The sequence below is a fragment of the Pipistrellus hanaki genome, assembly GCF_964339955.1.
Source record: "Pipistrellus hanaki genome assembly, chromosome: 2".
In the NCBI taxonomy this organism is placed as follows: domain Eukaryota; kingdom Metazoa; phylum Chordata; class Mammalia; order Chiroptera; family Vespertilionidae; genus Pipistrellus; species Pipistrellus hanaki.
Window position 1 is genome coordinate 7,329,994 of NC_140504.1, and position 27,988 is coordinate 7,357,981.

At 49.7% G+C, this 27,988-nt stretch overlaps 1 protein-coding gene and 1 long non-coding RNA gene across 2 annotated transcripts; both read right to left on the reverse strand.

The window, feature by feature from the left end:
- Positions 1-5,611: 5,611 nt before the first annotated feature.
- On the reverse strand, positions 5,612-27,977 carry PTTG1IP (PTTG1 interacting protein). Its single transcript, XM_084873757.1, has 6 exons — positions 27,736-27,977; positions 20,307-20,359; positions 16,800-16,908; positions 11,931-12,108; positions 10,901-10,947; positions 5,612-7,694 (listed from the first exon to the last, which is right to left on the reverse strand). The coding sequence occupies exons 1-6, from the start codon at positions 27,848-27,850 to the stop codon at positions 7,651-7,653; spliced, it is 546 nt and encodes a 181-aa protein (XP_084729883.1). The 5' UTR covers positions 27,851-27,977; the 3' UTR covers positions 5,612-7,650.
- Positions 16,922-20,300, reverse strand: LOC311617319. Its single transcript, XR_014794106.1, has 3 exons — positions 20,052-20,300; positions 17,921-20,020; positions 16,922-17,737 (listed from the first exon to the last, which is right to left on the reverse strand). It is a non-coding gene; the product is annotated as an uncharacterized lncRNA (long non-coding RNA).
- Positions 27,978-27,988: the final 11 nt, after the last annotated feature.

A 27,988-nucleotide genomic window follows, 5' to 3' on the forward strand; every position in this document is an offset into this window, starting at 1 on the left:
AGTGCCAGCTTGCCTCTGCATGGCCACTGCCCATCAGTCTCCCAGTTAGCAACCCTCTGTGGCAAGCAGGCTATTCTTTTTTCTGTTAATATATTTTTATTGAGTTCAGGGAGGAAGGGAGAGGGAGAGATAGAAACATCAATGTTGAGAATCATTGATTGGCTGCCTCATATATGCCCCCTACTGGGGATTAAGCACGAAACCCAAGTGTGAGCCCTGACTGGGAATCGAACCCTGATCTCCTGGTTCATAGGCTGATGCTCAACCACTGAACCAGGCCAGCTGGACTGAATAATTATTCTTTATGCCTGGTTAACTACTTTATTACCTAGTTAAATATTCTTTATACAAGTTAACTATTCATTATGCCTAGTTAACAATTCTTTATACTGGGTTAACTACTGTTTATATTGACCTAGTCAACTACTCTTTTTTTTATTTTTTTATTTTGCTGTGTTAGGTTGAAATTTTTCAGGTCAACTACTCTTTTTTTTTAATTATTATTAATATATTTTATTGATTTTCCACAGAGAGGAAGGGAGAGGGATAGAGAGCTAGAAACGTTGATGAGAGAGAAACATCGACCAGTTGCCTCCTGCACACTTCTCACCGGGGATGTGCCTGCAACCAATGTACATACCCTTGACCGGAATCGAACCTGGGACCTTCCAGTCCACAGGCCGACACTCTATCCACTGAGCCAAACCGGTTTTGGCGAGTCAACTATTCTTTATGCCAAGTTAACAACTCTTCAGCTTAGGTTTCAATCGGAGAAACCGTTGTTGCTCCAGCCAGGAGCCCCTGACTCCTGAGCTGACACAGGGGCCACACCCTCCCTGCTGTGACCTCTGGACATGAGTCCCTGAGACTGAGTAACTGGAAGTGGTTTTGTGATTTTGTAAAAATGCTGAAAAAACAAAACAGCAACGCCGTTACTTGGGATACACAGTTGGAAATCGTGGGGCAGGAAGAAAATGGCACACGTCACCCTGCCTGACATACTCACCAACCTAACTGGGCCAAATGTGATCACTTGCAAAGCAGACAGGAGGAACAAACACATACAAAACCCAGGGCTTAAGGCTGAGTCCCGAGAGGGGCGGTGCCGGAGACAGCGTTAGTGATGGCTGAGAATTAGTGTCAAGGAAGGCCAGCCAGCTGGTGGGGATCCTCGGAGAGGGACAGGGCTCACCGTGGTCCAGGGGCCAGCAGGGAGCGGAGGACAGGGGCAGGGACAGGGCTCACCACCCATCTGTCATCTCGAGATGCTGGTAAACAGCATCCTCTTGGAAACATTAGTAAAAGAGTAAGGCTTCTTGGCAGGCCAGCACCCCAAGTTCACTCCAAGTTCAGCTCCCACGATCAAAGAAAATTCATTTTGTGGACACAGCGCCCCTCCCCCTAAGCTTAGAGAACTAGAATCTGTGGAATTACTCAAGAATGTTATGTTGACTGTACTTGGTGATCTATCTGAAGTTAGGCATTGTTCTTAGTATTCAGGCTTTCCAACCAACTGTGGATTAATGATGCTCTTCAGCTCTGGAGAGAAAACCCATCAAGCCAAGGAAGTCTCCACTGACCTGGCCAGTGGGCCTCTCTGCGCAGGGAAGGACACACACTGGCGCCTCTGTAACCAGCGTTACCGAGGAAGATGGCGCCATCTCAAGTGGACGCAGTTCCCGTCAGCTAGATGTGGCCCTGGGGAGGCAGGTGGCTGCCCGGCCAGGAGTGCGCTCCTGCCAATGGAACTGAGTGGAGGTGACTGTCACTTCCCCACTGTCCTCCCACCTGCTGGCCGGGGACACAGCACTCGAAGAGCCCAGCGGACACCCAGCCCCGAGACCTCGGGGAGGAGAGCTGCCACCCCTGAGAAACGCCTCCGGGCTGAGCCACCAGAATGCTGATGTCTGTCCGATTCAGCAGCCATGGGTAACAAGTCCAGGTAGCCCAGAATGTGTGAAGAACTTCTAACCTTCCACGTGTGGCTCCTTTCACTCACAAAGGCCGCTTGGGGGCTATGTCCCCAGCAGAATACATGGGACCAGGGACAAAGGGTGGCAGCAGGACTGCCCCCTCAGCCCCTCCCAGGGGCCCATCCGGGGAGTTGGTGCCTCTGGTGCCTCTCAGGCTTGGCCGGGCACCTGTACCAGGGGACATAGTAAGGTCTCCATTCCCCAAAGAGTGACTGGTGCTGGGTCCTTCAGCTCCTCCAAGTGGACAGGCGGCCAGAGAATGTTCAGTAGTGGCAATGCTGACTGTGAGAGAAGCGGGTATCAGGCCGCAGCAAGTCTGCGGGACTCGGGCCAGCTGCTGTGCCTCCTGTTAGAGTGAGCACGAATGACCACTGAATCAGCCACTGGCCAGGGCGTGGTCCCTGCACAGCACTGCGGGAGCAGCCGGACCTGTAGGGGTGCTTCGGAGAGGGGGCCTAGAATGGAGAGTGGGGAGCCTCGGGACCACTCACAGTAGCAGGTCCAGGGCTTGTCCTGCCTCCTTCCTGGTCTCATTTCTCAGATACTGACAGAACCACCTTGCCGAAGTGCTGACAGGACAGAGTTTCTGACACTCAGGTTTCCCTGGATGGCTGTGCCTGCTCTCCCTGCCTCTCCCACCAGCGGTCAGGCCTGCTTCTCTCAGCCGCCAGGGTCCTAGGGCTCTCAGTGATTCCATAGGCCAGCATCTGCCTGCACTGTCAACTGTACCAAACACACACACACACACACACACACACACACACACACAGGGCTGTAGGAACCCCTTTCACATTCCGCGTGGTTCAGGGTTTCTGTTCAGGGTTCTGGTTCTGGAGAAGGGCCGCACACAAATGAAAGAGACTAGAAGAAATTTGTTTTTTTTATTTTATTTTATTTTATTTTATTAATTTTATTTTATTTTATTTCTTAAAAATATATTTTATTGATTTTGTACAGATAGGGAGAGAGATAGAAAGCCAGAAACATCAATGAGAGAAAGTGATCGATCAGCTGCCTCTTGCACACCCCCTACTGGGGATATGCCAGCAACCAAGGTACATGCCCTTGACCGGAATCGAACCAGGGACCCTTCAGTCAGTCCCCAAGCCGACGCTCTATCCATTGAGCCAAACCGGTTTCGGCGAGACTAGAAGAAATTTAACTTGGCAATATGGGGGGGCCTTGCGGGAGCCCACCTCTAGGGGGAGGACTGCTGCTAGATTCTGGTCTTGCTATCCCTTTTATAGAGACTATGGGATATACTCATTACCCTTAAGCAGGTAATAAATGGATTATCACATCAGTAAGGATTTACATGGTTATTTGATGGGGAAGTTGCCTCAGTACCATAGTCTCAATCAGAGCTTCAAGGTTGATCAGCCTTTTACAACTTTCTATTAGTGAGGCAATGATCGGTTTCGGCACAGGGCCTGAGCTCCCATCTACCCAGAGAACTGACTTCCAGATGAGGCTCTGGTTTGGGGATACTTACCTCCACCCATCTTTCAAAGCGTTTCAGACCCCTTCAAGTGAGGTGGGCACTTGGGCAGAATTCTACCAACATTTAAAATAAGCACCATGGACACTTTGACCCAGAATTCCTCTAAGATAGGGGTGTCGAACTCAATCAGAGAAGGGGCCAAAATCTAAAATCCAGCCTAAATCGCGGGCCGAATGGTTTACTGAACAGTCATAAACTGACAATGTCATAAACTGACAGCGGAGTGCAGTGATGACAGCGCGGTGCGGGCCACATTGCAAGGCCTGGCGGGCTGGATTTGGCCCTCGGGCCTTGTGTTTGACACATGTGCTCTAAGAACTGACCCCACGGTTCACTCACATCCCATGCCAAGGCAGCATGAACGCACTTGGCTTGGAACACAGGGCCCCCAAAGGGGATGGAATGGGCGCTGCAAGGCCACCTGGGAGGCAGTGGCCACATGCATGGATGCACACACACACAACGGAGCCCTGCGACACGGACCAGCTCTGGAAGGACGCCCAGAACCAGGTGAGGGGGACACGGCCACTGTCTCCCCATCCAACTTTTCACCTTTTAACTGGCAGTGATTTTTCCTGAAGAGCAGGCACAATGACGAAGCATCTCACTCACTGTCCTTATCTTTCCAAACAGGTCTCACCACCATCCGAGTTCTTAAATGAGGCCAAGGTTGATGTGAGCTTCCCACGCAGACTGGAGACTCTAAGGACTGGCCAGGTCCAAGGTTACCCTGTCACCACACCTGGGGTAGAGATACGGCCTCCTGCCTCCCACATTCTAGATGGAGGCCGGTAACCTCTAGATGTTTCAGAGCGGAGGAGCTAGAGTTGACCTGCCGTGTCCTTTCACCTGGAAGTGGTAGCGTACAGCTAGCTGGGTCCAGCGGGGCAGGCTCACACTTCCCTCGAGACTGACCACCATCTCCAGACACAAACTCAGCACACAGGAAGTCCCAGAGTCCCAGTGACTGACGCAATGGTAAAAATGGCTCAGCAGCAATTCAGAGAGGGAGGGGCTGCTCTCCGTGAACCAGGCATTGAAGAACCCCTAAAAGAGAGGGGCGGAGTCTGAGTGCCTGCTGATAGCTATGTGTTTCAAATGGTCACCAAGGAGCAAAGCTCAAAGGCAGACTGCTTTCTCCTGGGTTCTCTGTATTTGATTCCAGCTAAGTAGTAGGGAAACCTAGGTTGGTGGTGGTAGTGTGTGTGTGTGTGTGTGTGTGTGTGTGTGGGGTGGGGGGGTGGGAGAGGAAGGGGTGGGTGCTGCACTGAGTAGAGAACTAACAGCTGGCTGGGCGGGGGCTGAGGGCAAGAGCACGGGAGTTTCGGGGGAAGGCCTGGTCATTCCCTGTCAGCCAGGGTATGAAAGCTGAGAGTGCTCACATATCACACGGTGGGTTCAGAAATCTATCTGTATCTAGAAAGCCTCACTGCCCTCACTCTCCAAGTTCAGACAGTCCCTAACTTATGATGGTTCTGACTTATGATTTTTCAATTTTACAATGATGCAAAAGCAATACAAATCCAGCAGAAACTGTACTTTGGGGCTTTTCCTGGGGTAGTACATGCAGTGTGATCCTCTTGTGATTCTGGGCAGCGGGTGAGCTGCAGCTGCCTGTCAGCCACATGATCACAGGGATCAAAACAGCTAACACCCGCCGAAACCGGTTTGGCTCAGTGGATAGAGCGTCGGTCTGCGGACTGAAAGGTCCCAGGTTTGATTCCGGTCAAGGTCATGTACATTGGTTGTGGGCACATCCCCAGTAGGGGTTTGTAGGAGGTGGCTGATCGATGTTTCTCTCTCAGCGATGTTTCTATCCCTCTCCCTTCCTTTCTGTGGAAAATCAATAAAAATATATTAAAAAAAAAAAACACACAAAAGAACAAAAACAGCTGACAACTAACATGTCTGTCTTCCCTGTCAAACAGCTCTGCCCAACTGCAAGCTCAGGTGAGCGACTGAGCACGTCATTGTGAACTTGGCTGAGCTCTAATGCTGGGTCTGGTAGGTGGGCAAATCACACGCTTTTTCAACTTAGAACGAATGGGTTGTTATCAGGATGTAACCCATTGTTAGTCGAGGAGAATCTACAGCCATTATCAATACCACTAAGAAATGAAACAAGCAACACAGAGTATTCAGCAAAAGCATGTATTAAACCATTTATTGGAAACTGGTTAAAAATTAAGGCACTCCAAACATTGTGGTTTCTTGAGGTTATAATTTTTGGTTGCTTTCAGAACTATTTCAGAGAAAAGCATGTGGACTGGGGTGGCCTTCAGACGCCCTGGCGAGGGCTCCATGTCTCGTGAGAGGATTAAATACACTGTGCTCACTGTATTTACCAACCCCTAGCTCTACTGTCAGCTCAGCAACCTACATTGAGTGATTTTACATACATACTAACGACTATGTTAATACAAAGTTCATTAAAGTCTATTACAAAGTTCCTCCGATGAATACACAGCAGAAAGTAAAAATTATTAGGCTGCTTTAAAATATTAAGGAATGTTTCATAACACTGTAAATTGCTGCCAAATGCCCAGGTGAGAGAAATAAGACTACAGACTCTGTTCAAGGTTAGTTTCTCAATTTTGTAGAATCGTTAATTCCCAGCACCGGTCTCCGTGGTTCAAGGTGTGTCATGCTGTTTTGATCATCCAGGTCTGCATGTGAACGTGATGTGATGGGAGAGCAGCAGGAGTGTGAAGACTGAATGCATGGCTTCTTTTGTGTGCCTGTTGGCCTACTTTCCCGAAGCTGAATGTTTTTCTAATTCAAAGCAATCTGGCGCTGGGGAGTATGTTCAGATTTAAGAGAGGCGGCTCCCACTGTCCCTTCATTGTCTGCTGCTGTCCCTGCCATGAGTTCAGTCTATTACTGAAGCCACATTGCTTGCTCTGAAAGAAATGGAGCCATCCTATATGGTGCCACAGGGCACCCGGAGGCCAATGACCTTGTGAGAACCCACCTCTAAAGGGAAGTCTCAGCACACACCTGAGCCAAAGGAGTGCGGCTCAGAGCCAGGGTCATCTAAGAAGCAGGACAATCACCATTGTTTCCGTGTAGTGTGTGGAGATTCCCTCAGCTGGCCCCGGACACCCCACTTCCCAGGGCACAGAGCCCTTCCTCCTCAGGGCTGGCACACAGCCCAATGGCAGGAGAGCTCCGAGCACCTCACCACTGGACTGACACCTGTGTCACTGGGGCTAGAACAGCGAGCAGGAGCGTGGGGGTACCCATCTTCTGCCTTAGGGAGGTTGTTTCAAAACTTCATTTATAATAGAGGCTTTCATTGGATAACAAGCTTCATGGTCTGCTGAAGATACAAATTAAAATGTCATACAATGCATGGTCTGAACATTGATAGTGAAGTTTCCTGGTGAAATCTTTTAGGTGGGGAAATAAATCTAGGATTTTTTGTAAAAAGGTTTTCAATGAGCCGAGACTGGTTTGGCTCAGTGGATGGAGCGTCGGCCTGCGGACTGAGGGGTCCCAGGTTTGATTCCAGTCAAGGGCATGTGCCTTGGTTGTGGGCACACCCCCAGTGGGGGACTTGCAAGAGGCAGCTGATCGATGACTCTCTCTCATCGATGTTTCTAGCTCTCTATCTCTCTCCCTTCCTCTCTGTGCAACCACAGCCTAGGAAGTAGGATCACTGACATTGTGTCCTGGACTCGGAAAGCCACCAGAATTGACATTTGGGAGAGGGGGCAGAGGGACTCGAGGCCCGCACCTGTTGTTTCAGGGGGAGATGACAAGGAACTGACCGACCCTCCCACGTCACTCGCAGAGATGACTCTCCCGGCTGCGGTGTGGAGCTGTTAGTAGGTGGATGGGAAGAAGGTCTGAGCCGCTGCAGCAGGAGGATGGCGTTAGTGTTGTGGCTGTCGGTGTGCAATCAGCTTACAAACTGAGACGTGGAATGTGCATGATTCCTCCTCAAATTAACAACAAAAACAAAAACAACCTTCCCCCACGTGCACAGGCTTAATTATCTCAAGTGACTAAGTACAGAAACAGGAAAGGGCACAGAAGCTCACAAGAACGGACAGCATTCAGGGCAGCTGCATCAGGCTCACTCCATCACGGTCAGCAGGCAGGACGGGGGCGGCCAGGCCTGCAGCCTGCTGTCCCTAGGAGCGCCTGTGGGACTTGACAAGGCAGGAGTGTGTTTCAGTTTTCAAATCTGGCGTATGGGTTTTCTTCTTTGAACAAACCTGCAAACAACATGGACTTGGTTACAAGTGCAACTAGCCAACAGCAGAATTCAAGACAGCAATGCAATTCAGCTTTCTATGGAGACTGACTGAGGCCAATAGGAAAATGGGGATCTGAAGCAGGTTCGAATACTACGCTAAACCTTTTCTGAAAGTCTAAGTAAAAGTACAGGACTTTAACACTGAAATAAAATGTGCCCAAACCACTAATTTTATGAAAAACAGATCCCAAGAAATAAAGACTTTACTTGCTCAAAGAGAAGTTAAGAAATTAAAAACCAGGGGAAGAAAATAAATTAAATAATTAGAAACAATAAATAAATTTAAAAATAAAGATGAGAAAACTGGAGCACACATATAGAAAAAAGAAAAGAAATTTAAAGCCAATCTTTCTTCCCATAGATTAGTGGTTAGCTAATATTATACAGGGGGGAAAAAGCACCTTCCTTTAAATGTCTTTATAAATGTGGATTAACATTTAAAATTAAGGCTGAAAAAAGAACTAATAAGGCCACCACCAATTAAACTGTCAAGCACTTACATAAGTAGAAGAATCTATAGTGCTAAATGATTACTCAGACTAGTTTTCTCTTTGCTTGTGGAAAAACACAGTCTCTCTCTCTCTCTCTCTCTCTCTCTTTCTCTCTCTCTCTCTCTCTGTCTCTCTCTCTCTCTGAGAACCTGCAATATACGCTGAAATTATCTACAGCCATTGCAACATACTAACTGCAGGGTTTTTTCGGGCGGGGGTGGGAAGAAAGAAAGGGAGAAAGAGGCAGGGGATGTTTTCCTGTCAGAGGGGAGCCTCAGGCCTTGGAGAAAGTGCCCAGATTTGATGAAGAACTATATCATGTGGCAAATGCCAAGAACCAGCAGTCTAGGACACGTTGAAAAAGAAACGGTTCCCAGCTCTATTTCTAGCTCAGAAGGAAACTGTTCCGTGACAGGGAAAGCAAGCCTTCCAAAACAAGACCTGGTTCCGCCTGCACTGGGGAAACGAGGGCACTCATGTGCCCCTTCCCCTCACTACTGGGGACCCCTGGGACTTATTCCAGGCAGGAGGCTCTCCAAAGTCAGGACATTCAAGGGGCTTCATACAAACCGGCACCCGAATTAATTTCATCAGTACCATTAAAGGTTAAATTAACCACAAAAACGATAGAAACAAAGTGCATCAGTGCAGGAAGTGGCACCTCCACTGACAGCCCTGAGCCCTGGCCCACCAGGCCCCGCCCCACCAAGAGCAGCGGCACCACAAAGTGTAAGGTTTCCTATGCTACAGCGCTTGGCACGCACCTTTGTCTTTTATTTACAATGTATATATACTAGAGGCCCGGTGCACAAAATTCATGCATGGGGGCGGAGTGGGGGGAGGAGGGCGGTGGTGTCCCCTCAGCCCAGCCTGCACCTCTCACAGTCTGGCACCCCTTGAGGGATGTCCGCCTGCCAGCTTAGGCCCCAGGGATTGGGGCAGTCCAGGGATCTCGCAGTCCGGGACCCCTTGCTCCTTACCACCCACCTGCAGCAGACGTGGGAGAGGCTCACGATGCTGCAGGTGTGCTCACCAGCTGTGAGCCCAGTGTGGGAACTCACTGACCACCAGGGGGCAGCTCCTGCTTTGAGCATCTACCCCCTAGTGGTCAGTGCGTGTCATAGTGACTGGTTGTTATGTGGTTCAGTCAATTTGCATATTAGGGTTTCATTATATAAGATTTTTATTAATTCTCACTTGAGGATATTCTTCCATTGCTTTTTAGGGAGAATGGAAGAGAGAGGGAAAGACAAAACATCAATGTGAGAGAAACACATCTATTGGTTGCCTCCTGCACCAGCCCCAACAAGGGTCCAGGCCAGGGAGAAGCCTGCAACCAAGGTACATGTCCTTGACTGGAATCGAACCTTTTTTTACTACTTCAGTGAGGAGGGACACTTTGGTCCATAGGCCATTGCTCTATCCACTGAGCCAAACTGGCTGGGGCTATTTACATTAATATTAATCAGATGTCAAAGCTCCTTTTGAAGTTTCTCACTTTCGTGGAAAATCAAGCTGTCCCCAGTCAGAGGCGTGGACACTGCCGTTCGGTGGGCATGGGCACGCACCCTGGCAGAGGCATCAGGGGAGAGTGGGCAGTGTGCTGATGCCACTGGACAAGGGAATTGCACCCACACAGGAGCCCATCACCCTGGTCCCGGGATGGACATAGTGGCCAGGTGGCAAAGACATATTGGTGCTCTGAGGAGGCCAAGAGGTGGGAATATACAAAAAAAGGCTCTACCAGCCACAGGACAGCTCATCTTAAACAGAGGAGACCGAGCGGCAAGAGAAGGGCCAGCAGCCTCATGCCTGGAACCAACACTTGGAGGCCACCAAGGCCAACCCCAGCCTGAGGCCGAGCAGGATGTACAGTGCACCCCTGTGTCCTTCGGGAGGCCTGCAAAGGTCATGAAAGGTCATCCAGCTGTGGGCCAGCTGAACCAGCGTGCACAGCCCAGAGGTAGAGAACGGAGCCTTGAGGATTTACTACTTCAGTGAGGAGGATCCTAATATTCCACCACAACGCAGTCTTTCCTTTTATACTCTGAGGGCTTCAAAATGAGTGCATTAGTCGGATAAGACTTTGACATGTTTCTGGTCTGGTTTAGGATTTAGCACAACTGCCTGGTCCACTTAACCAAATCCCCAGGTCACAAGGTCAAGAGAGGCAGCATGGCTCAAGGCTAGAGGCCCCCAGGGCTGTCATCAGTGAGGGCCTGGCCTCAGGACAGGCCAAGCAAGTCCACGTCTATCATTTCCAAAAATGCTGAGCAATCTCTGAGCAGGCGTATCAACGCTCATGGATGTGAACCAACTAAACACAGGAGCAGACCTAATGTTCTCAAACACTAAAAAATAGCTTCACCACCTGCCCCCAATCTCTCCAAACAAAAACTGAAACAAACCCAGGACAAAACACCCAGAAACAGGGAAAGGACAGCATGGCCTCAGTTCTGGCTGACTCCTTCAAGAAGAAATGCAGCTCCACACACAGGAGTCTGGAGACAAATATTCGTCTTTTAACACACTGGATGGAATTAGTTCATAACGGCACCACTTAGAATTTCTGTCCCCATAACCTACAGTTAGACCTCATGGGACATCAACAGTGACCAAGAAGTCCTGGCATCAATTTCTCACCAACTGAAACAGAGATTCAGTCGATTCTTACCATATTTTTTTCTGATTTCATCATGCCTGGACTTCATCTCTGCCCTCCTAAAAAACAAACAGAACCTTGTTTAGCATCAACATACAATGTAACTTTAAAAGAAGCACCTTCCATTTCCCCAGCAGAGAAGCTGTGGTTTGTTCTCCTTTTCCAGGATGTCAGACAGCAGGGTGGGCCGAGCTTGGCCATTAGGCCACACTCCCACTGGGACAGGCAGGGTAATGTGAGCACAGCCTTCTGAGCTGCTCCAATATCATATTATTCAATTCTTTATTTCAGTAAATGCAACTCAAATGTCCAATACTGATTTTTAAAAAAAATTGTTTTCTTATATAAAGAAAAGCTAGCATTCAGTAAAAACCTTATGCTGGTTCTAAAGATGATTAGGAACAAGCGAAAGCTAGTTTTTATTTGAGGTCCATGACTTCAAGGTGATGACCTGGAGACCTGTGGGGCTTCAGGCCTTATCGGCTGCCATCCCGACAGGTCAGCACCCGGTTCCTCATTGGGCAGGGACAGTGACCGAGGACTGCATCTCACACCTGCCAAATGCTCTGTAACCCGGAGAGTGGGGCTGATCAGCACTGGTGGCACAAGACCCAATTCGGCCTGGGGCTTGAGACAAGTGACCCATGAAAGGCTTTCCTCCCTCTCTGAGCCTTGGTCTGCTCGTAAATGAAGATTAAACTGCCTTCAATGGCTCCTGTCCCTGCAGCATGAGAGCCCATTCCCATGACACTGCAAGCAGGAAGGCTCTGCCAGCTTCAACCTCCAGCTGCAGCCCTGAGGTCACTGATGGAGGAAACAGACAGGGAAGCAGCAGGCCTAGGACAAGGAAGGTCCTGGCCACTGGCTAGGTCTCTGCATATATAGCTTCTCACTCTTTATATCACAACCTAGAAAAATCCACAAACACTTACATGAACGCTTTTAAAAACAGAGAAGACCTGTGACTTATCAATGTCACTGGCCCGATCTGAGTCCCCTTGAAGGGCTCTTCTCCCCCATGGGAGTGGGTCTGTGGCCTCACCTTTCTTCGTGCCGTATTCTCCTCTCTTCTTGCTCCCTGATGGCCTTCTCCTCGCTCTTGTCTGGCTTCCGGCTCTTCTTCTTTCGGCAGTAGCAGCAGTAGCAGCAGCATGTGGTAATCGCCAGGAGGATGAGGCCCCCAACCACCGACATGGCGATAATCAACGCCTCAAAGTTCACTGTAAGTGCAAAGGGGCCAAGTCAGAGCTGCTTGGAGCAGAAACCCCGGGCAGCAGCATGCCCTCCTGGGTGGCGAGCTTTGTCAGAGCGAGGCCCAGGCTGCAGAGCAGGCCTTTCTTAGCGCACAGCTGGGCCATCTAACAATTTCTCCATTAGTCAGGGTGGATCCACGTTTTGGGGTCCACCACCAGATACTGAAAAGATGTTTTAAGACGGAGGAAAGTTAAACCCAGAAGAACGAGAATACTCAGCTGTGTTTGGACTTTCCTAAAAAAAAAAATTTAAGCATCATGCAGCTCATTTAATTAAGTCTAAGTCAAGAGCAGTGCATTTATTTCGCACAGGAACAAAATTCAGACCACGGCAAGCAGGGGATCTGGACAGGGGATCTTCCCCAGGGGTTTGAAAATGGCTGCCTATCGTGTCAAATGAGTTTATGACTTCCTGTCCAGACCAAAGACAAACTTAAGGCAAGTTTTACTTTCTTTTCAGCTCCTCTTAAAGATTTATAAATGAAAACCAGTCACTTTAATTCAACCTGAACTCTAATACTTCTTTTGTGAATGTGTTTTTAATTGTCCGGTTAAAGCAGCCACTGAAGCCCTGGCCAGTGTGGCTCAGTTGGTTGGGTGTCACCTCTTGCTCCAAAGGGTTTCGGGCTTGATCCCCAGTAGGGGGCATGCAGGAGGCTGCCTTTGGATGTTTTACTCTCACATCCACGTTTCGCTCTCTCTCTAAACAAATTTTAAAAAATCTTAAAAAACCCCACCAGCAACTGAAGACTTGAAGAGCCACCGGGCCAATAATGGGTTCCAGGCTTCACAAACCCATACCCGCTCCAGCTGCTTCTGAAAACGAGGTTAAAATGCCACCACAGGAAGCGGATGATCTCTAATCTCACTTGTGGTCAGCCTGGGGCTTGGATGGTGAGGCAAGTGGAGGGCTCTGTGCTGGTGTGGACCCACCTCACATTCAGATTGGCTGCCGGCAGCAGAGCACTCACTTATGGGTTACTCTACAATCGGGAGCAGTGTGACATGTGACCGAATCCTTCTGAGCCATAACTGTCTTCTTTCCTTCCTTGACCTGCTCTTAGAAGCGCTGGCGTTGCAACAGCAGTGAAACTAGAAAGAGACCTTCACTAGCAGATGGTGTCGTTTCTGACTCGAGAACTCTACAATGATCAACTTTAAAAATGACGGAGATCAATTGGTTAGCTGGCTCTAAAATATACCTATCCCAAAATAGCTTCCCTGCTTAGCAGCTAAAACCAGTCATAAAATAAAAACAGAAATCACATCGTAAAGGAAGCAAAACTATGAGCCCTTTCCCTGTTATCCTGACTGGCAAATCTATGACACTCCACCAGAGGACATAAGGAATGGCCCAGATGATGGAGTGACAACTTGCTTCTGGACAAAGGTTCAAAATGGCCATATCCTCATTTTTCTTCAAGCAAACTTATATTTTTAAGGTTATTATAATTAAAACTCCAAAACATTTTTGCCTAAACTGGATAAAAGGACTCTAAATTGTAAGAATAAAAAGCGCCTGTGCCCTGGCCGGCATGAGTCAGTGGTTAGAGCATTGGGGAAGCAACCAATCAATGTGTATCTTCTCACATCGATGTTTCTCTCTCCCCTTCCTGTCTCTCCTCCTTCCACTCTCTCTGAAGAGCAATGGAGAAATATCCTCGGGGGAGGATAAACAAACCAAAAAAGCACCTGTAGTGGCCCTGGGGAGGGGGAGGGGAAACAAAAAACCACCTGTGTTGTAAGGCCTAACATTAGTGTTAAGTGCACCCTGGTGTCTGGTGAAACCAGGAGAGCCTTGAGTGGCCCAACAAGTTCCCCTCCCCATTACTCCCACAGGTGAGGCCCCAGCCAAACCACCGTCCTTATTCCGGGAACCAGGGGCAGGTGTCATTTCCCTGTCGGCCCTTGGAATTGCTCAAGCAATCACATCGTCTCTTTGACCCAGGCACCACACCCTCTTGTTACTGCAAAGCCTCCTCACCTAGCCCCCAATCATCCAGTATCCCTCCCCAAGAGCTGTGACTACAGGGGATGAGTACACTGCCATGGATCTTGTCCATCCAGTTTTTGGATATTGGTTTTGACATTCCCTGTAAGCCCTTGGGAGGGACTTTCATTTCACAAGAGAATTATCAAACCTGCCCTCCGCCTGGAAGGGAGCTCATCATCATTAGCCTTCGGAGAAATGCACATTAAAATCACGGGGCCATGCCGCTCACACCCACCAGATGGACGACACCGAAGATGACCGAGTGCCCACGCACTGGCAGGGACGTGGAGCGACTGGAAGCCCCACATTGCCTGGGGGAGCATGAGCTGGTAGAACTTTCTGGAAAAATGCCTGCAGCCCCATAGAGTGAACATGTGGTGAGGCAGCAATTCCACGCCTACATATATGCCCTGGGGAGGGAGCGCTGGCACACACCCACACAAGACCATAGCAGCACCGCCAACAGCCCAATGCCTTCAGCAGCAGAATGGAGGCGCACCTGTGAACACTGCCGAAGTCAGAGACAAAGCGGCACACACAACACACAGGGAAGGGCCTCAGACATCCACACTATGGGATGAAGTCAGGTAAGGGCTTCCTTTATGTGAAGGGCAGGGTCAGGCAGCACTAACCTCTGCTGATGGAAGTCAGTCCAGCAGTTACCCGCGGGGCCCTGACAATAACCGCTGTGGGTGCCAGATATGGTCTGTACATTTTGCTATGTGCTCATGTAAACATTCACTGAATAGATGTATGTGTGCATCCATGTGTGCTTATGTTGTAGACTGTATTCTATAAAGGGTGACTTAAGATGTGTGCACCCCAGTAGAAGGTAAACTTCAACTTGAACAGCTCATGTTCAACACGCCCAGGGTCCCAGAGTCCCCTGGTCCAGGAGCGGTCTTTGTGAGACAGTGAATGAGGACAGCTTCCATGGAGAAGACAGCGGACAGGACAGAAGCAGAGGGCAGTGAGGCCCAGTGGCGCCTTTCTGGTATGAGGACAGCAGAGAGAATGATCAACTGGGTGGATATGACAAAGGGTATGTGGGCACATGCACGCACATGTACGCCCACACAGTAGGCCCCTCAACTATACACCACGCAATCCTGGATTCCCTGGGGCCTCAGCAATGTGAGTGAGTATTTCTAACGAAGGCTGATGGAGTCTAAAATGGAAATCAATTAGAAAAAAGACAGATAAATAAGAAATAGCTGCGGGCACACAAGTGAAATACCAAAGTGCCCTAAAGAAACAACAGCTCCTTTATGCAGCTTAAGAAGGTGGCCTTGCCACTGCCTCTAGCTCAGTTGGTTGAGTGTGTTCAGTGCACCAAAAGGTTGTTGGTTTGATTCCTGGTTAGGACACAGGCCCAGGTTATGAATTCAATCCCCTGTCAGGGCACATATAGAAGGCAACTCATCGATGTTTCTCTCTCACATCGGTGTTTCTTTTTCTCTCCCTCTCCCTCCCTCCCCCCCCCTCTCTCTCTCTCTCTCTCTCTCTCTCTCTCTCTCTCTCTCTCTCTCTCTCTCTCTCTCTCTCTCAACAATTTATTTATCTTATTTATTATTATTATTTTTTAAATATATTTTATTGATTTAAAAAAATATATATTTTATTGATTTTTTTACAGAGAGGAAGAGATAGGGATAGAGAGTTAGAAACATCGATGAGAGAGAAACATCATTTAGCTGCCTCTTGCACAACCCCTACTGGGGATGTGCCCGCAACCAAGGTACATGCCCTTGATCGGAACTGAACCTGGGACCTTTCAGTCCCCAGGCCGATGCTCTATCCATTGAGCCAAACCGGTTTCGTCTCTAAAAACAATTTAAAAGTAAATAGATAGATAGATAGATAGATAGAAAGATAGAAAGAAAGAAGGTGGTTTCTGTTTGACCCCAAAACTGAAGCCATAAAAATAAAGGATTAGTAAACCCAATCACATAAAATTGAGTTCCGTGTAGCAACGTATTTCACCAACAAACTAGAATCCGTCCAGTATGGCTCAGTGGATGAATGATGGTCCATGAACCAGGAGGTCACGATTCAATTCCTGCTCAGGACACTTGCTGTGGTTGTGAACTCCATCCCCAGTAGAGGGTATGCAGGAGGCAGTTGATCAATGATTCTCTCTCTTTATTGATGATCCCCGGGTGCATACAGGAGGCAACTGATGGATGTCTCTCTCTCACATTAATGTTTCTTTACATAAAAGTAAACTAGAAACAATCTGAATCTCACAAAGGGATAATTTCTGATGAAAGAACACCTGTAACAACCATATGCAGATGATGGGACACAGGCCCATGCGAGCAGGGATTCCTTGCTTGGGAAGTCAGAACCCCTACAGGAACCACAGGGGTCAAGGTGGCCCACGAACACCACCAAGACACAAGGTGCTGAGCCACCCAACAAGCAGCCTTCAACTCACCACCCCCAAGGGTGTGGAGACCCAGTGCAGAGCCAAGGCTGAGGCCTGACGGTGAGCCTCCAGATCTGCAAGGAACCCCCTCCCCCGGCCACCAGTTAAGACACCACAAGCTCTCACTGGTTCCCCAACTTCCCACTGGGAACACCAAAGAACTACTGGAAAACATTTCCTGGCAGCTTGTGCTAATGAGCACAATCACGAAGCCAATTTTATAAAATGACCACTTACCCCAACAAACGCCCCAGCGTGCAGAGCTCAGCTTACAAAGGGAAGCAGGCGGCAAGATTTTTGTCACCGGATAGTCCACGCAGGTGTTATCCGTGTTGCACCAAAGACACTGAGAGAGATAAACGTTAAATGTTAGAAATTCAAAGTAAACACCAAAGAACCAGACAGTCCAGGACCTGATTCCCTAAACCCGTGGTCAGCAAACTGCAGCTCGCGAGCCACATGCGGCTCTTTGGCCCCTTGAGTGTGGCTCTTCCCCAAAATACCATGGCCTGGGCGAGTCTATTTTGAAGAAGTTTAAGTTTTAAAAATTTGTCTCTCAAAAGAAATTTTAATCGTTGTACTGTTGCTATTTGGCTCTGTTGACTTTTAATGAGTTTGCCGACCACGGCCCTAAACCATCAGCCACCTGGTCTGCTCACCCTTGGGGGATGGTAACGACCTGGGCTCTCACCCCAACACAGAGGCTCAGCTGCCCTCCAAGAACCGTGCCACTCACACCTCTTCCACTAGGCACCCTGAACAGCCACACAGCCTCTGTGTTGTCATGAAGGATGCCAGGCAGCTCCCCCCGCAGGGCCTTTGCAAGACCTGCTCCTTCGCCTGAAACATCCCTCCCAGACGCATGTGGCTCTCTCACTGCCTCCATGAGGCCTAACATGCGCAGCCTACTGAAAACTGCCCCCCTTACCTCCATCCCTGCTGTCGCACTGCCTCCTGACACACTCAGCTGCCTCTCTGGGCCATCACCAGGAGGACAGGCGTCACTGAAGGATCCCGAGCAGGCGGACCAAGGCTGGCCCTTGGCAGCTCAGTATCTGATAGTGGGCTTCTGTGACCAGGACCACCACCGCGTAAAGATCTTAAAGATCCTACCTCTGACCTCTGCAAGAGTAGCAAGTGAGTATCACCTCCAGGCATCTTAAAGACCAGGGGTCCTCAAACTTTTTAAAGTGGGGGCCAGATCACGGTCCCTCAGAGAGCTGGAGGGCCGGACTATATGAACTACTAATTCCTACTGTAACACCTCGGCTTCGCTCACTGCCCAAAAAACCTGGCGGGCCGGATCAGACTCCTCTGCAGGCCGCATGTGGCCCGAGGGCCGTAGTTTGAAGTGCCACCGAGGCTCAAAGGCACCTCCTGGAACCTCACAGATGCCCCTAAGCCCCTACAGGGTCAGGGGAGAGGCGGTCCGGGGCCGGGACAGTGCCTTCCCCCAGTGCGTGTGCGCGGGGGAGTCTGGAGCTGGCAACAAAAGAAGTGGGGCTCAGGCTGCAGGACGTGCCGCACAGGAAGAACTTGGCTTGTTATTTTAGATCTTAAAGGGGACAGTTTTATGGCGTTCTTTTTCCTTTGAGATTTTAATAGGACACAACGCCATGGAGTGTGTGTGTTTTTTCTGGTCCCAGGTTAGGAGGAACGTCCACGGCACAATATATTAGAATAAAGGCTCCCCAGGCCTCCTTACATAACATCCACTGCACTGGGTTGTGTTTAAAGTGGCTGAGCTATTTAGTAAACAGCAGGAAAGAAACCCTTTCTATTTTGGCTGTTTGAGAATATCTTGCATTTTAGTGGTTTTGTTCTGGTTTAACAACGTTTGGTAAATCTCCCGTTTTCAAACAGCTTGTTTTAAATGTCGAATTTTCCATTTTTCTATTATGATTTTACCAAAAGCCACAGGCGTTCACTAGGAGGGTAGGTTCTCTTCTGTGGGGTTGTTGCGGTTGTTTTTGTTACACGAATGAGGGAATATGTTCATGGTACACAACTGAGTGACGCCAACGGGACCCAGAGCGCGCCCGCAGCGCTGACTTGATCTGTCTGGGTTCAGAGTGGGGGTCAGGACTTCACATGTGACCTGGACATGTCCCTTACCTGCACCTCCCCAATCTCCTTCCCAGGGAGGTGAGAGCTGAACAGGACAGAGCTGCAAAGGTGCTCCGGGAACTGCAGAGCCACGGAGACTCTAAGCCATTTTTATGGCTGAAGTGACTTCAGTAGAAAAACCCAGACACTAAAAAGAAGCAACATCAAGAAAACGCCACCCTGTGGACCAGAGCCCCCCGATCTGGTTCAGCGTTGTCAACGATAAGACCTGAAACTGCAGTACAAGCTCCTTTCCGTTTTAATTGGCGGAGGTAAGTCCTATAACCACCAGATGTGTTTGGGACCTGAGACCCTCGCATGTTTTGTAAAAACATGGCCCCACGTCTTGAAGGGGGGATCATCTGATCTTCCCTGACCCCTGCCCTTGGTCATTGAACCCTAAGATGAGGGAAAGAGAAACACAGGCTGTATAGTTACAACACACACAGAGACCCGGCCACAGCGGGGATGCAGCCTCCCCCAGGGCCCGAGGCCCCACAAAGGGCGGGTGTCTTCTCTCCCAGCCATCCTGGGTCAGCTTCTCTCGGGTCCTCGGTGCTGACCACACGGCGCTTCGGGGAAACGGAGCCGGACACTCACGGGCTGCTGGATCGGGTGCTGCCAGGAAGTCAAAGCCTGAGGAGTGGCAGCCGGACCTAACAAAGCAGCACTGTTCCCACAAGCCCGAGACGGCCAGATGGGGTGGAGGTTTCCCCGGCGTCACATGTCCCTCTCCACTTCTCCCGGTGGCCTGCGGCACACACCTATGTGTTGGCTCCCAGGACGGCCCCTGGGGAGGCGCCCCACATGAGCCTTGGGCCTCCACTCCAGGGCAGCTACCCTCCACTCAAGGTCACCCGGGACTTACAAGAACCAGGGACATTGGGACATCCTGGCTGCGAGGCTCACCTCCTGACCAGTGAGCTGTGAACAGGCTGACCCCACTGGGCCAGATGCCCCCAACCCCCACCATTGACCTGGCGCCTGTGTCTCCCCTGGCTCTCGCCGTGCTTCTCCATTCCTGCGAGAGGAGCACCTCCCCGCCCTGGCGGAGGCGCGGGACAGGGAGAGCTGGGACTCTGCTGGAGTTTACAGGCGGCTCTCGTCCTCTGACCCCTCAGGGTGGATGACAAGGGCTTTGGGCACACTCCTGCTGCGTCTCCAGGGACCATCTGCTGAGGGAGTCATAACCTCTGTCCCAATGGGCCTCTATGGTCTAATGACACCAATGAGGCCCTAGTCACGGGTTAACAGGCATCGATGGACCCCTCAGCCCAGCGCTCATCCTGTCTGCTCCTCTGTCCCCGCAATCCCCGTTCTGAGCAGCACTGGGAACCAACGTTCACCACCAGCTCAGGGGGGCTGAGGCCTCCCACCAGCCACACATCTCCCGCCACAGGCCTGGTGCACACCTTCTATGACTCCAAACCTGTTTCAGGAGTTAAATATGCCTATTAATGATGCTCAGGTGGCATCTGCAGTCCCCATGGGACAGCTTGAGGTGCCTGAGAAGGGCTAAAATAATATTTAATACCCATCATGAAAATCTCCCACATCCCCAACATCTGAGCCCTTAGCACACACCAGGGACACCCCCGTTAGCAAAAGTGGGCCTGCTTCCAGTCACGTGCTACTTACGGAGACGTTTTTCAGACACTCTTGGCAGGTCTTGTTTGTGCTCTGGGAGCAAGCTGTGGGGAAAAAACAACGTATCAGCCAGGAGGGCAGGGGGGTGCTAGGGAGTGCTGCACAGGGTCCTTTCCAGTACAGATCCTCCAGGGACAGAGTAGTTACTGAGCCCCGCTGCAGCAGGGCACCAGGAGGTATGTGAAACATCACAAAGGGTTGTACCCACGGGCGTCTTTCAGGAAAGGAGACTGAGCATACCCTCAGGAGGGGAGCCACGGGGTCAGATGCCATGGACCACTAGTCGGCTGAGGCTACCAGCTCTGCCACAGCATGCTAGGCCCACCTGACTAACGCCAGGGCTTTGGCCCCTGGCCAGTCCCACCAGCCCCTCAGAGAGGGGTGTGTTCTGGGCACACAGGCTGCAATCCCTAGGAGCCGTGCTGGGGACCCTCCCAGCACTGTTGCTCCAGGGAGGGGTCAAACCCCACACCAAGAACGTGTGATAAGAGAAACATTTCCAGAATGACATCAGGCAGTGGCTATTACCCTACCCTATCCCTTAAAACAAACACACACTTTGAAAAAGAGCTCTGCACAAACTCACTAATCACCAGGAACCACAACTTAAAAGTTGTGATAATATACCACTTCATTACCATCAGAATGGCTAAAATTAATGGCTGACAATCCTAAATGTTGGCGAGGCTGCAGAGCAAGTGGGGACTCTCATCCAGTTTTACTGGGAGCACAAATTGTTTCTATCACTTGAAAAATAGAGGGGCACTTCCTCATAAAACAAACATATATGTCTACCCGATGATTCAGCAATTCCACTCTTAGATATTTCACCCAGGAAAAATTAGAACATACATCCACAGGAAGATGTGTTATAGGAGTGTTCACAGCAACTTTATTTTTAATATGCCCAAAGCTGAAAACAGGTATAGAATGATAGACAGATAAACGTAGTCATACAATGGAACCCTATTCAGCCACAAAAAGTAGTACATACAACTATATACACAAAAACACGAATGGACCTGTAAACAATAATCTAAATGGAGCCACTTGAACATGGAATTGGAGCTGCCATGCCAAAGGAACTGCCTTGAATGTTTTCATTCCCAAATCTTTGGGACGTTAGAACAGGGCAGAATAACCTTTGAACTGGGCCTGAGCAACCTTGTTTCTCAAAAAACTATTTGTAAAGACAACAAGAAAGCACATACTTATATAACTACTGGAATGAAAATTAAAAATACTGTTTAGCCCTGGCTGGTTTGGTTCAGTGGTTAGACCATCACAACCAATTGATGTTCTCTTTCCCCTCCCCTTCCCACTGTCTCTTTAAAAAAAAATGTCCTCGGGTGAGGATAAACACACACACACTGTTTAAAATTAATGTCAATATATTATGCTATCTGCACTTACAGCCTTCCTTCTACTGATATACTGTTCCCCTTACCTTTCTCATAAATATCCATTGCTTCTGTCCCCTAACTGGGACAAGATCTGGGTTTCTGCCTGAATTAGTATATCCAGAATAACTATTCTTATTGATCTCAGCTAAATGCTACTGCCTCTCACTTGGAAAGGCCTTTTATTTTTAGGTTAGCATTATCTTATAACTCATCCAGTGACATACTACTGTTCCTGCATTTCACTGTATGGAAAAGATATCTTAAAGAAAAGAAAAAAAAGAAGCTGAACTCTAGTTAATGACAGGCAGCGAAGTACTGAGGGGAAGTGTATGATGTCTAGACCTTACTTCAAAATGCCTTCACGGAAGGATGGGGGGGGTGGGGGGGGGGAAGGACACTTGTACAGAGACAACAGAGCACACGGTGAAGGATAAAAGCTGCGTTTGACTATACTATTCTTTCAATTTTGCTGTACGACGATTTTCATAATAAAATGTAGGGAAAAGAGCTTTAGCCTCTAGTTACATTTTTTATTCACTGTATTTGTTAAGTGGGACTTTCTCTAAAATAATTGGTCCATCTATTCAATAGTGTAGTTCTTCTACATTCCATTTCTCTAAATAAAATCCTATTTATTTTAAATGAAATATGTTGATTCCTTCAGGTATTTTTCTGCAGCAATTATCAAATACTACTCTTTTCAGCGTCTTTAATGGTGTACTATTGGGTTTATGTTGAAGCTTATTTTTAAACTGTTTTAAGTACTCAGAACGACAGATTCCATTTAGCTTCAGGAAAGTAAAGGAGATTGATAGCCCCTGAAATGCCTTGATTTCTCAAAACACTGCTACGAGAGGCAGGGTGACAGTGGCAGTTTGATAACGGGCACCGCCATTTCAGAGGTCCCAACGCGCTGGCCCCTTGGAACAGGGAGAAGCTGAGACCTCTGTGGTGTCAGGATGATGATGAGCTCTGTCCACTGAAGGTCCTAGAAAGGACAACATGCCCAGTAGCAAGGGGCCTGTGTGGTGCCAAGGGCTTGGTTTATAGACGCTGTTCCCCACTGAGAGAAACCAGGGCTCCTTGGAGAAACAGCTGATTGTACAACAGGCACAGAGGAAGGACACCATCAGCCCTGGGCAGCTTGCTGTGCCAGAAAGTGGCACAAGTTGATAGGTAAATGGTAAACAGACCCAGAAGCAGATTGGTGGAGGTCCTCCTTATTTATACAACCAGGGGAATGACAGATAGCAATGGACTCGGACCTCTTGAATAGTCCCTGGTTTCATATTGACATGAAATATATAGAGAGAAGGCAAAAGCATTTCCACTTGGCAACCATCAATGTAAACAGGGGTGCCGGGACCATTGTGCCCATGGGTGGTGCCTTCCCATGTTAATCACCACTTCATCATGAGAAACGGCACCTGGAAAGTGATCAAAGTATCACCAGTGTAACCTGTGACCACAGGACAGTGGGACCAAGTGACAGCAGTGCCTTCCAGAGGGTGAGGGAGGACAGTCACTGAGTGGCTGAATCCTGTCAAAATGCGTTGGAATCAAATCAAAGAAAACCCACACAGGACCAAACCGAGGGTCTTTCACACAGCAGCTGTCTGAAAATAACAGACTGCGGAGCTATTCCAGAGGGACAGATGTTAAGAGACGAGACATAACCACATGTACCATGTAGCCAGATGAGGCCAGCGGACAGGATGGGGACATAGGACATGACTGGGAAAAGTATTCAAGTATCATTATCATGGTGGTTTTCCAGATTTTGGTCTTATATTTACCAGTTATGTAAAGGAATCCTCATTCTCAGAAGACACACACCCAAGAATTTAGGGGTAAAGGGTCACATCACAACTGACTCTCAAATAGTTTGGTTAAAACTAACACGCAGATGAGGAGGAGGGGCAAATGCTGTGGGAACAGAAAGGGATTCAGAACTCATTGTTCCGGTTATTTCTGCAGCTTATCTGTGGCTCTGAACTTTTTCTAAATAGAGTTAGGCAGGGGAGGCACGGAGGGGTGGGAGGAATCTGTATCCACCCTCGAGTCCTTTTTGAAAACTTCTACAAGGAAGGACGCACTTACTCCTCAGGGGAGCAGGGGTGATGTGGGCCAGGAAATTTTTTCACGGGGATTTTCATTTTTAAAGTCTTTGTGAACTGGTGTTGCATGAACTAAAAGAACCGTGGTCCAAAGCACACAGCATAAACTCCATCCACCCAGGGCCTCTGATTACTGGCCAGCATGAGTCAACAGAGAAGCACGGGAGGCGGCCGCCAAGCAAACTGCCCAGCCCTCCTCCGGCACGGCACAGCCAGGAGCAGGGCCAGTTCTCAACGCGGGCAGACACAGCTGCCAAACAAGCTCAGCACGGGGAGGTCACCCTGTTCCAAACACCCCATCCTCCCGCACGGTGAGCAGAGACAATACATGAGACATTTGCTGCCGCTCCAAGGATGGGGAGTTCTCCTTCACTGCATCTCATCTCATCACAGGATACAGAAAACCATGTGCTCAGAGCCAGAGAAAGCAAAAAAAAAACAACACGGTTTCTTTCTTTTTTCTTTTTTTAAAAAATATATTTTTATTGATTTCGGAGAGTAAGGGAGAGAGAAACATTAATGATGAGAGAGGATCATTGACTGACTAGCGCCTGCACGCCCCTACTGGGGATCAAGCCTGCATCTGCAACCGGGGCATGTGCCCTGACCGGGAAATGAAAGGTGATCTCCTTCAACCGAAGGACTTGTATACATGCATATAAGTACAACCAATGGACACAAAACTCTGGGGAGGGAGGGTAAGTATGGGGGGGGGCATTAGTATATGTACAAAAATAATAATTTAATAAAAAAATATATTAAAAAAAAAGAAAAGAAAGGTGATCTGGTTCACAGGTCACACCAGCACCGTTTCTGAAGTCTACTGCTGAGTGTGAGTGTCCTGCCTGACTTCTGATCGCTGATGACTGATAAAATCTTCAACTTAGATTCTATTTATTAACAATTGAAGAACTTCAGGTCTCACTCACTCTGGACTGTTCTTCTGTAGGATACACTAACCCATGACCCACTTTCCAGTTCTCAGGTGAGTCAACTGATTAAGTACAAAAGATAGGCTAGCGTGTATAAAGAGATAATTTTTTTTTAAATAAGGAAACAAGTAAGAATATTATTTGTGGTCCATACATCATACAAGAGGCCAAAGGGCTATAGCTGCTGAGCCCTTAGGCAGTGGAACAAGCCCCTTATTCGGGGCGTCGTGTGCCCACAGTGCACATGACTGAGCCGACACTGTCCATTTCACGTGAGAAATGAGGGCGGAAAATTCTCTTAGACAAAAAAGCCCTGGTCATCTTCCTATCCCTGTAGAAAAGAGTGAAGACGGTAGTACATAACACCATGGGCCATGTGTATAGAACCTACTAGAACACCTACAAGACCTGCGGAGAAAGTGGGAAGGAATGGTGGGCAGTGGGAAGGAGGCTGCAGACCCCTGCACACCCAGCTGCTAGGGAGCTCCTTGGGGTCCTCTGTTTAAGACACCGGTCTAAGGTCCTTTGATGTGTCGTCCCTCCCTGAGATACAGATGAAACTCTAGGATGGAGTCCGATCCATGCACAATACAGGAGGGTCCAAAAGCACGGCAAGGTTTCTTCAACGGAATGAAACTGCCCTCAAGATCCTCAATGCCTGGTGGGTTCCGCCCGTCTCCCGCCAGCAGAGCTCACGAGAAGACAGTGGGAATTGTTGGTTTGGGATAGGCATGACATGGGCATGACGTATGCTAAGAATTCACACACACCTGGGAGGGTTAATTTTATGATCACCTTGACCTGGCTAAGGGATGCCGAAGGGGCTGGTAAAACCTGACTTCTGAGTGTTGTCTACTTCCTGGAGCTAGGACTTCTATCTCCTCCTGCCCTGGGACATGGGTGCTCCTGGTTGCTGGGCCTTCAGACTAGGCTGCAGCTTACACCACCGGCTTCCCGTTCGCGGGCCCTCTGATTTGGGCTGAGCTACACCACGTGCTTTTCTGTGCCTCCAGCTTGTAGATGGCAGATCTCGGGACTGCTCAGTCTCCAGTCATGTGAATGAGGGATTGCCCTCAAATAACTCTCTTTCGCTACAGCTATGCTGGTTCTGGAGAACACTCATCTCCTTACAAGGAAGACACAATGTTTTAAATAGCATACTCACATTCCTACAGAACTACAAGCAGAAAAGAATACCACACTAAGTACACACTCGGTGGGAGGCGGTGCTCTGACAGTGCCCCCTCTCCAATTAAAGAGGAACGCAGACCCCAAGGGCATCTGGACAGCAAACACCAACACAACTCTGACACCACTGCTCCCATCTGACCGAATTGTTGATGAGAGAAACCACATTTCACCCACCACCCCCCAGGACAACGGGCACCTCTAAGAGACAGAACTGGGATCCTGTGAGCTAAAGCAAATGAGAGCAGCTTCCAACTGGACCGACAGCAAGTGTACACGTTTGTGGCTAGAGAAGGAGTTGCTTTTTACCAAAAAATATTAGGATAGTTTTAGCTTAATTCCCAAACACTTCCGGGCCTTTCCAGACATCGAGAAGATTCTTGCGCAAGTAAGGTTTTTTTTTGCCAGATACACATTCTGTTTCCTAAAAAGTACTCATTCCCAGTTTCTGCTGAGAATCCAACTTAGACCAGAAGTTCCCTCTACAGTGCAACCGGATTTCTCTGTTAACCAATGTCGCAAGCACACGCACACAATTAATCTTAGGAGCAGATCAGAAGAAACTTAACAGTCCTGCACTGCAATAAGTATGCAATAAGGCCACAGAGAGGAAAGGTGTTTACTGTGCTGAACAGACATTGACAAAGCCCGGGCTAACAGGAATTGAGAAAGACACTGGCCTCGGGCTGGGCCTACCTCAAGTCTACTTGGAAAGATCTTGAGTGTGCGTATATATGAGCCTAACCAGGGGTTAAGGTCAATAGGAGGGTTGGGGTTTGGGGGGGGGGGGCATGAGTGGGGAAGGGTGGGGGATTGAAATGGGGGGCTGAGGACAAATATGTGACACCTTAATCAATAAATAAATTAACAAAAAAAAAAAAAGATCTTGAACCAGAGACTTAAAGAGGCCCGCCCCTGGCTCCATTACCCACTAGTGATCACATGGGGAACTCCACACACAGCAGCCAGCTTGAAACATTTCCGAAACAGAGGGACACTCCAGTCTCAGCTCCCACACTTCCTCATTTTCCCCCTGGCCCGGGGACTGTGGCCCCCTCACCTGCACCTCCAGCAAATACAGTAAATACAGTATTGCTCCGTGTCTGCAACCCTTTTGCCCTCAGGCCATGCAATCTGCTCCACTAACACTCCCTCACCTACCTCCCTCCCCACCCTCAGCACCCCGATGGCTTGTTTCTTGGTCAGTCTCCCCAGAAACTCAGCTTCTGAGGCACAGACAGGAAGGAACTCTGGATCACCAGTGTTCCCCGCACGCACAGGTGGTTAATAGCAGGTGGGATGATAAACCAAGGAAGAAGGCCCTCCGCAGTTGGCAGTGTGGCAGGGAATCAGCCCGGCTCAGTGGCGCTGTGCACGCCTTCCTACCTCCCCCTGATGCCCCTGCTAACTCCGAGCACCCCTCCTCCATGGGGCCGTGCCGCGGGCCTGGACCACCTCGCACGCCCCGCGGAGCGGTGGCCGCGGCTGGACCAGGACAAAGCGATGGCCAGCCCCCTGCAGGGGCCCCCGCTGCGGTTGGACCCGCGTGACCGGACACTGGGGCGGCCACCCCCGCAGACCGCGGCCCGGAGGCGGAGCCGCGACCCCTCGCAGCGGAGACCCCGCGTCCCAGGACCCTTATGCCTCCATGCCCCCTGCCTGGCACCAGAATCCCGCGCCCCCATCACCTTCCCGCCCGACCCCAGGGCCCCGCGCCCCCTCCGCGGCCCCGCCCCACCCCACCTGAGGACCCGAGCCCCCTCTGAGGTCCGCGTCTCACCTGATCCGGGCGAGGCCTGCGCCGCGGCCGCCTGGAGGAGCAGCAGGAGCAGCGTGGCGCCGCCGAGGGGCAGCCCCCAGCGCATCGTCCGCCCGCAAGCCCCGCCGGAGCCCATGGTGGGAACGGCCCAAACGGTCGGCGGGTCGGTGATACTGAGCCCGACAGCCTCGACCAGGAAAAGACTCGCGCCGGAAGTGGGCGGGGCGGGCGGCACTAGCGAGTGCGCAGCCGCGAGCCCAGCTCGCCCCGCCCC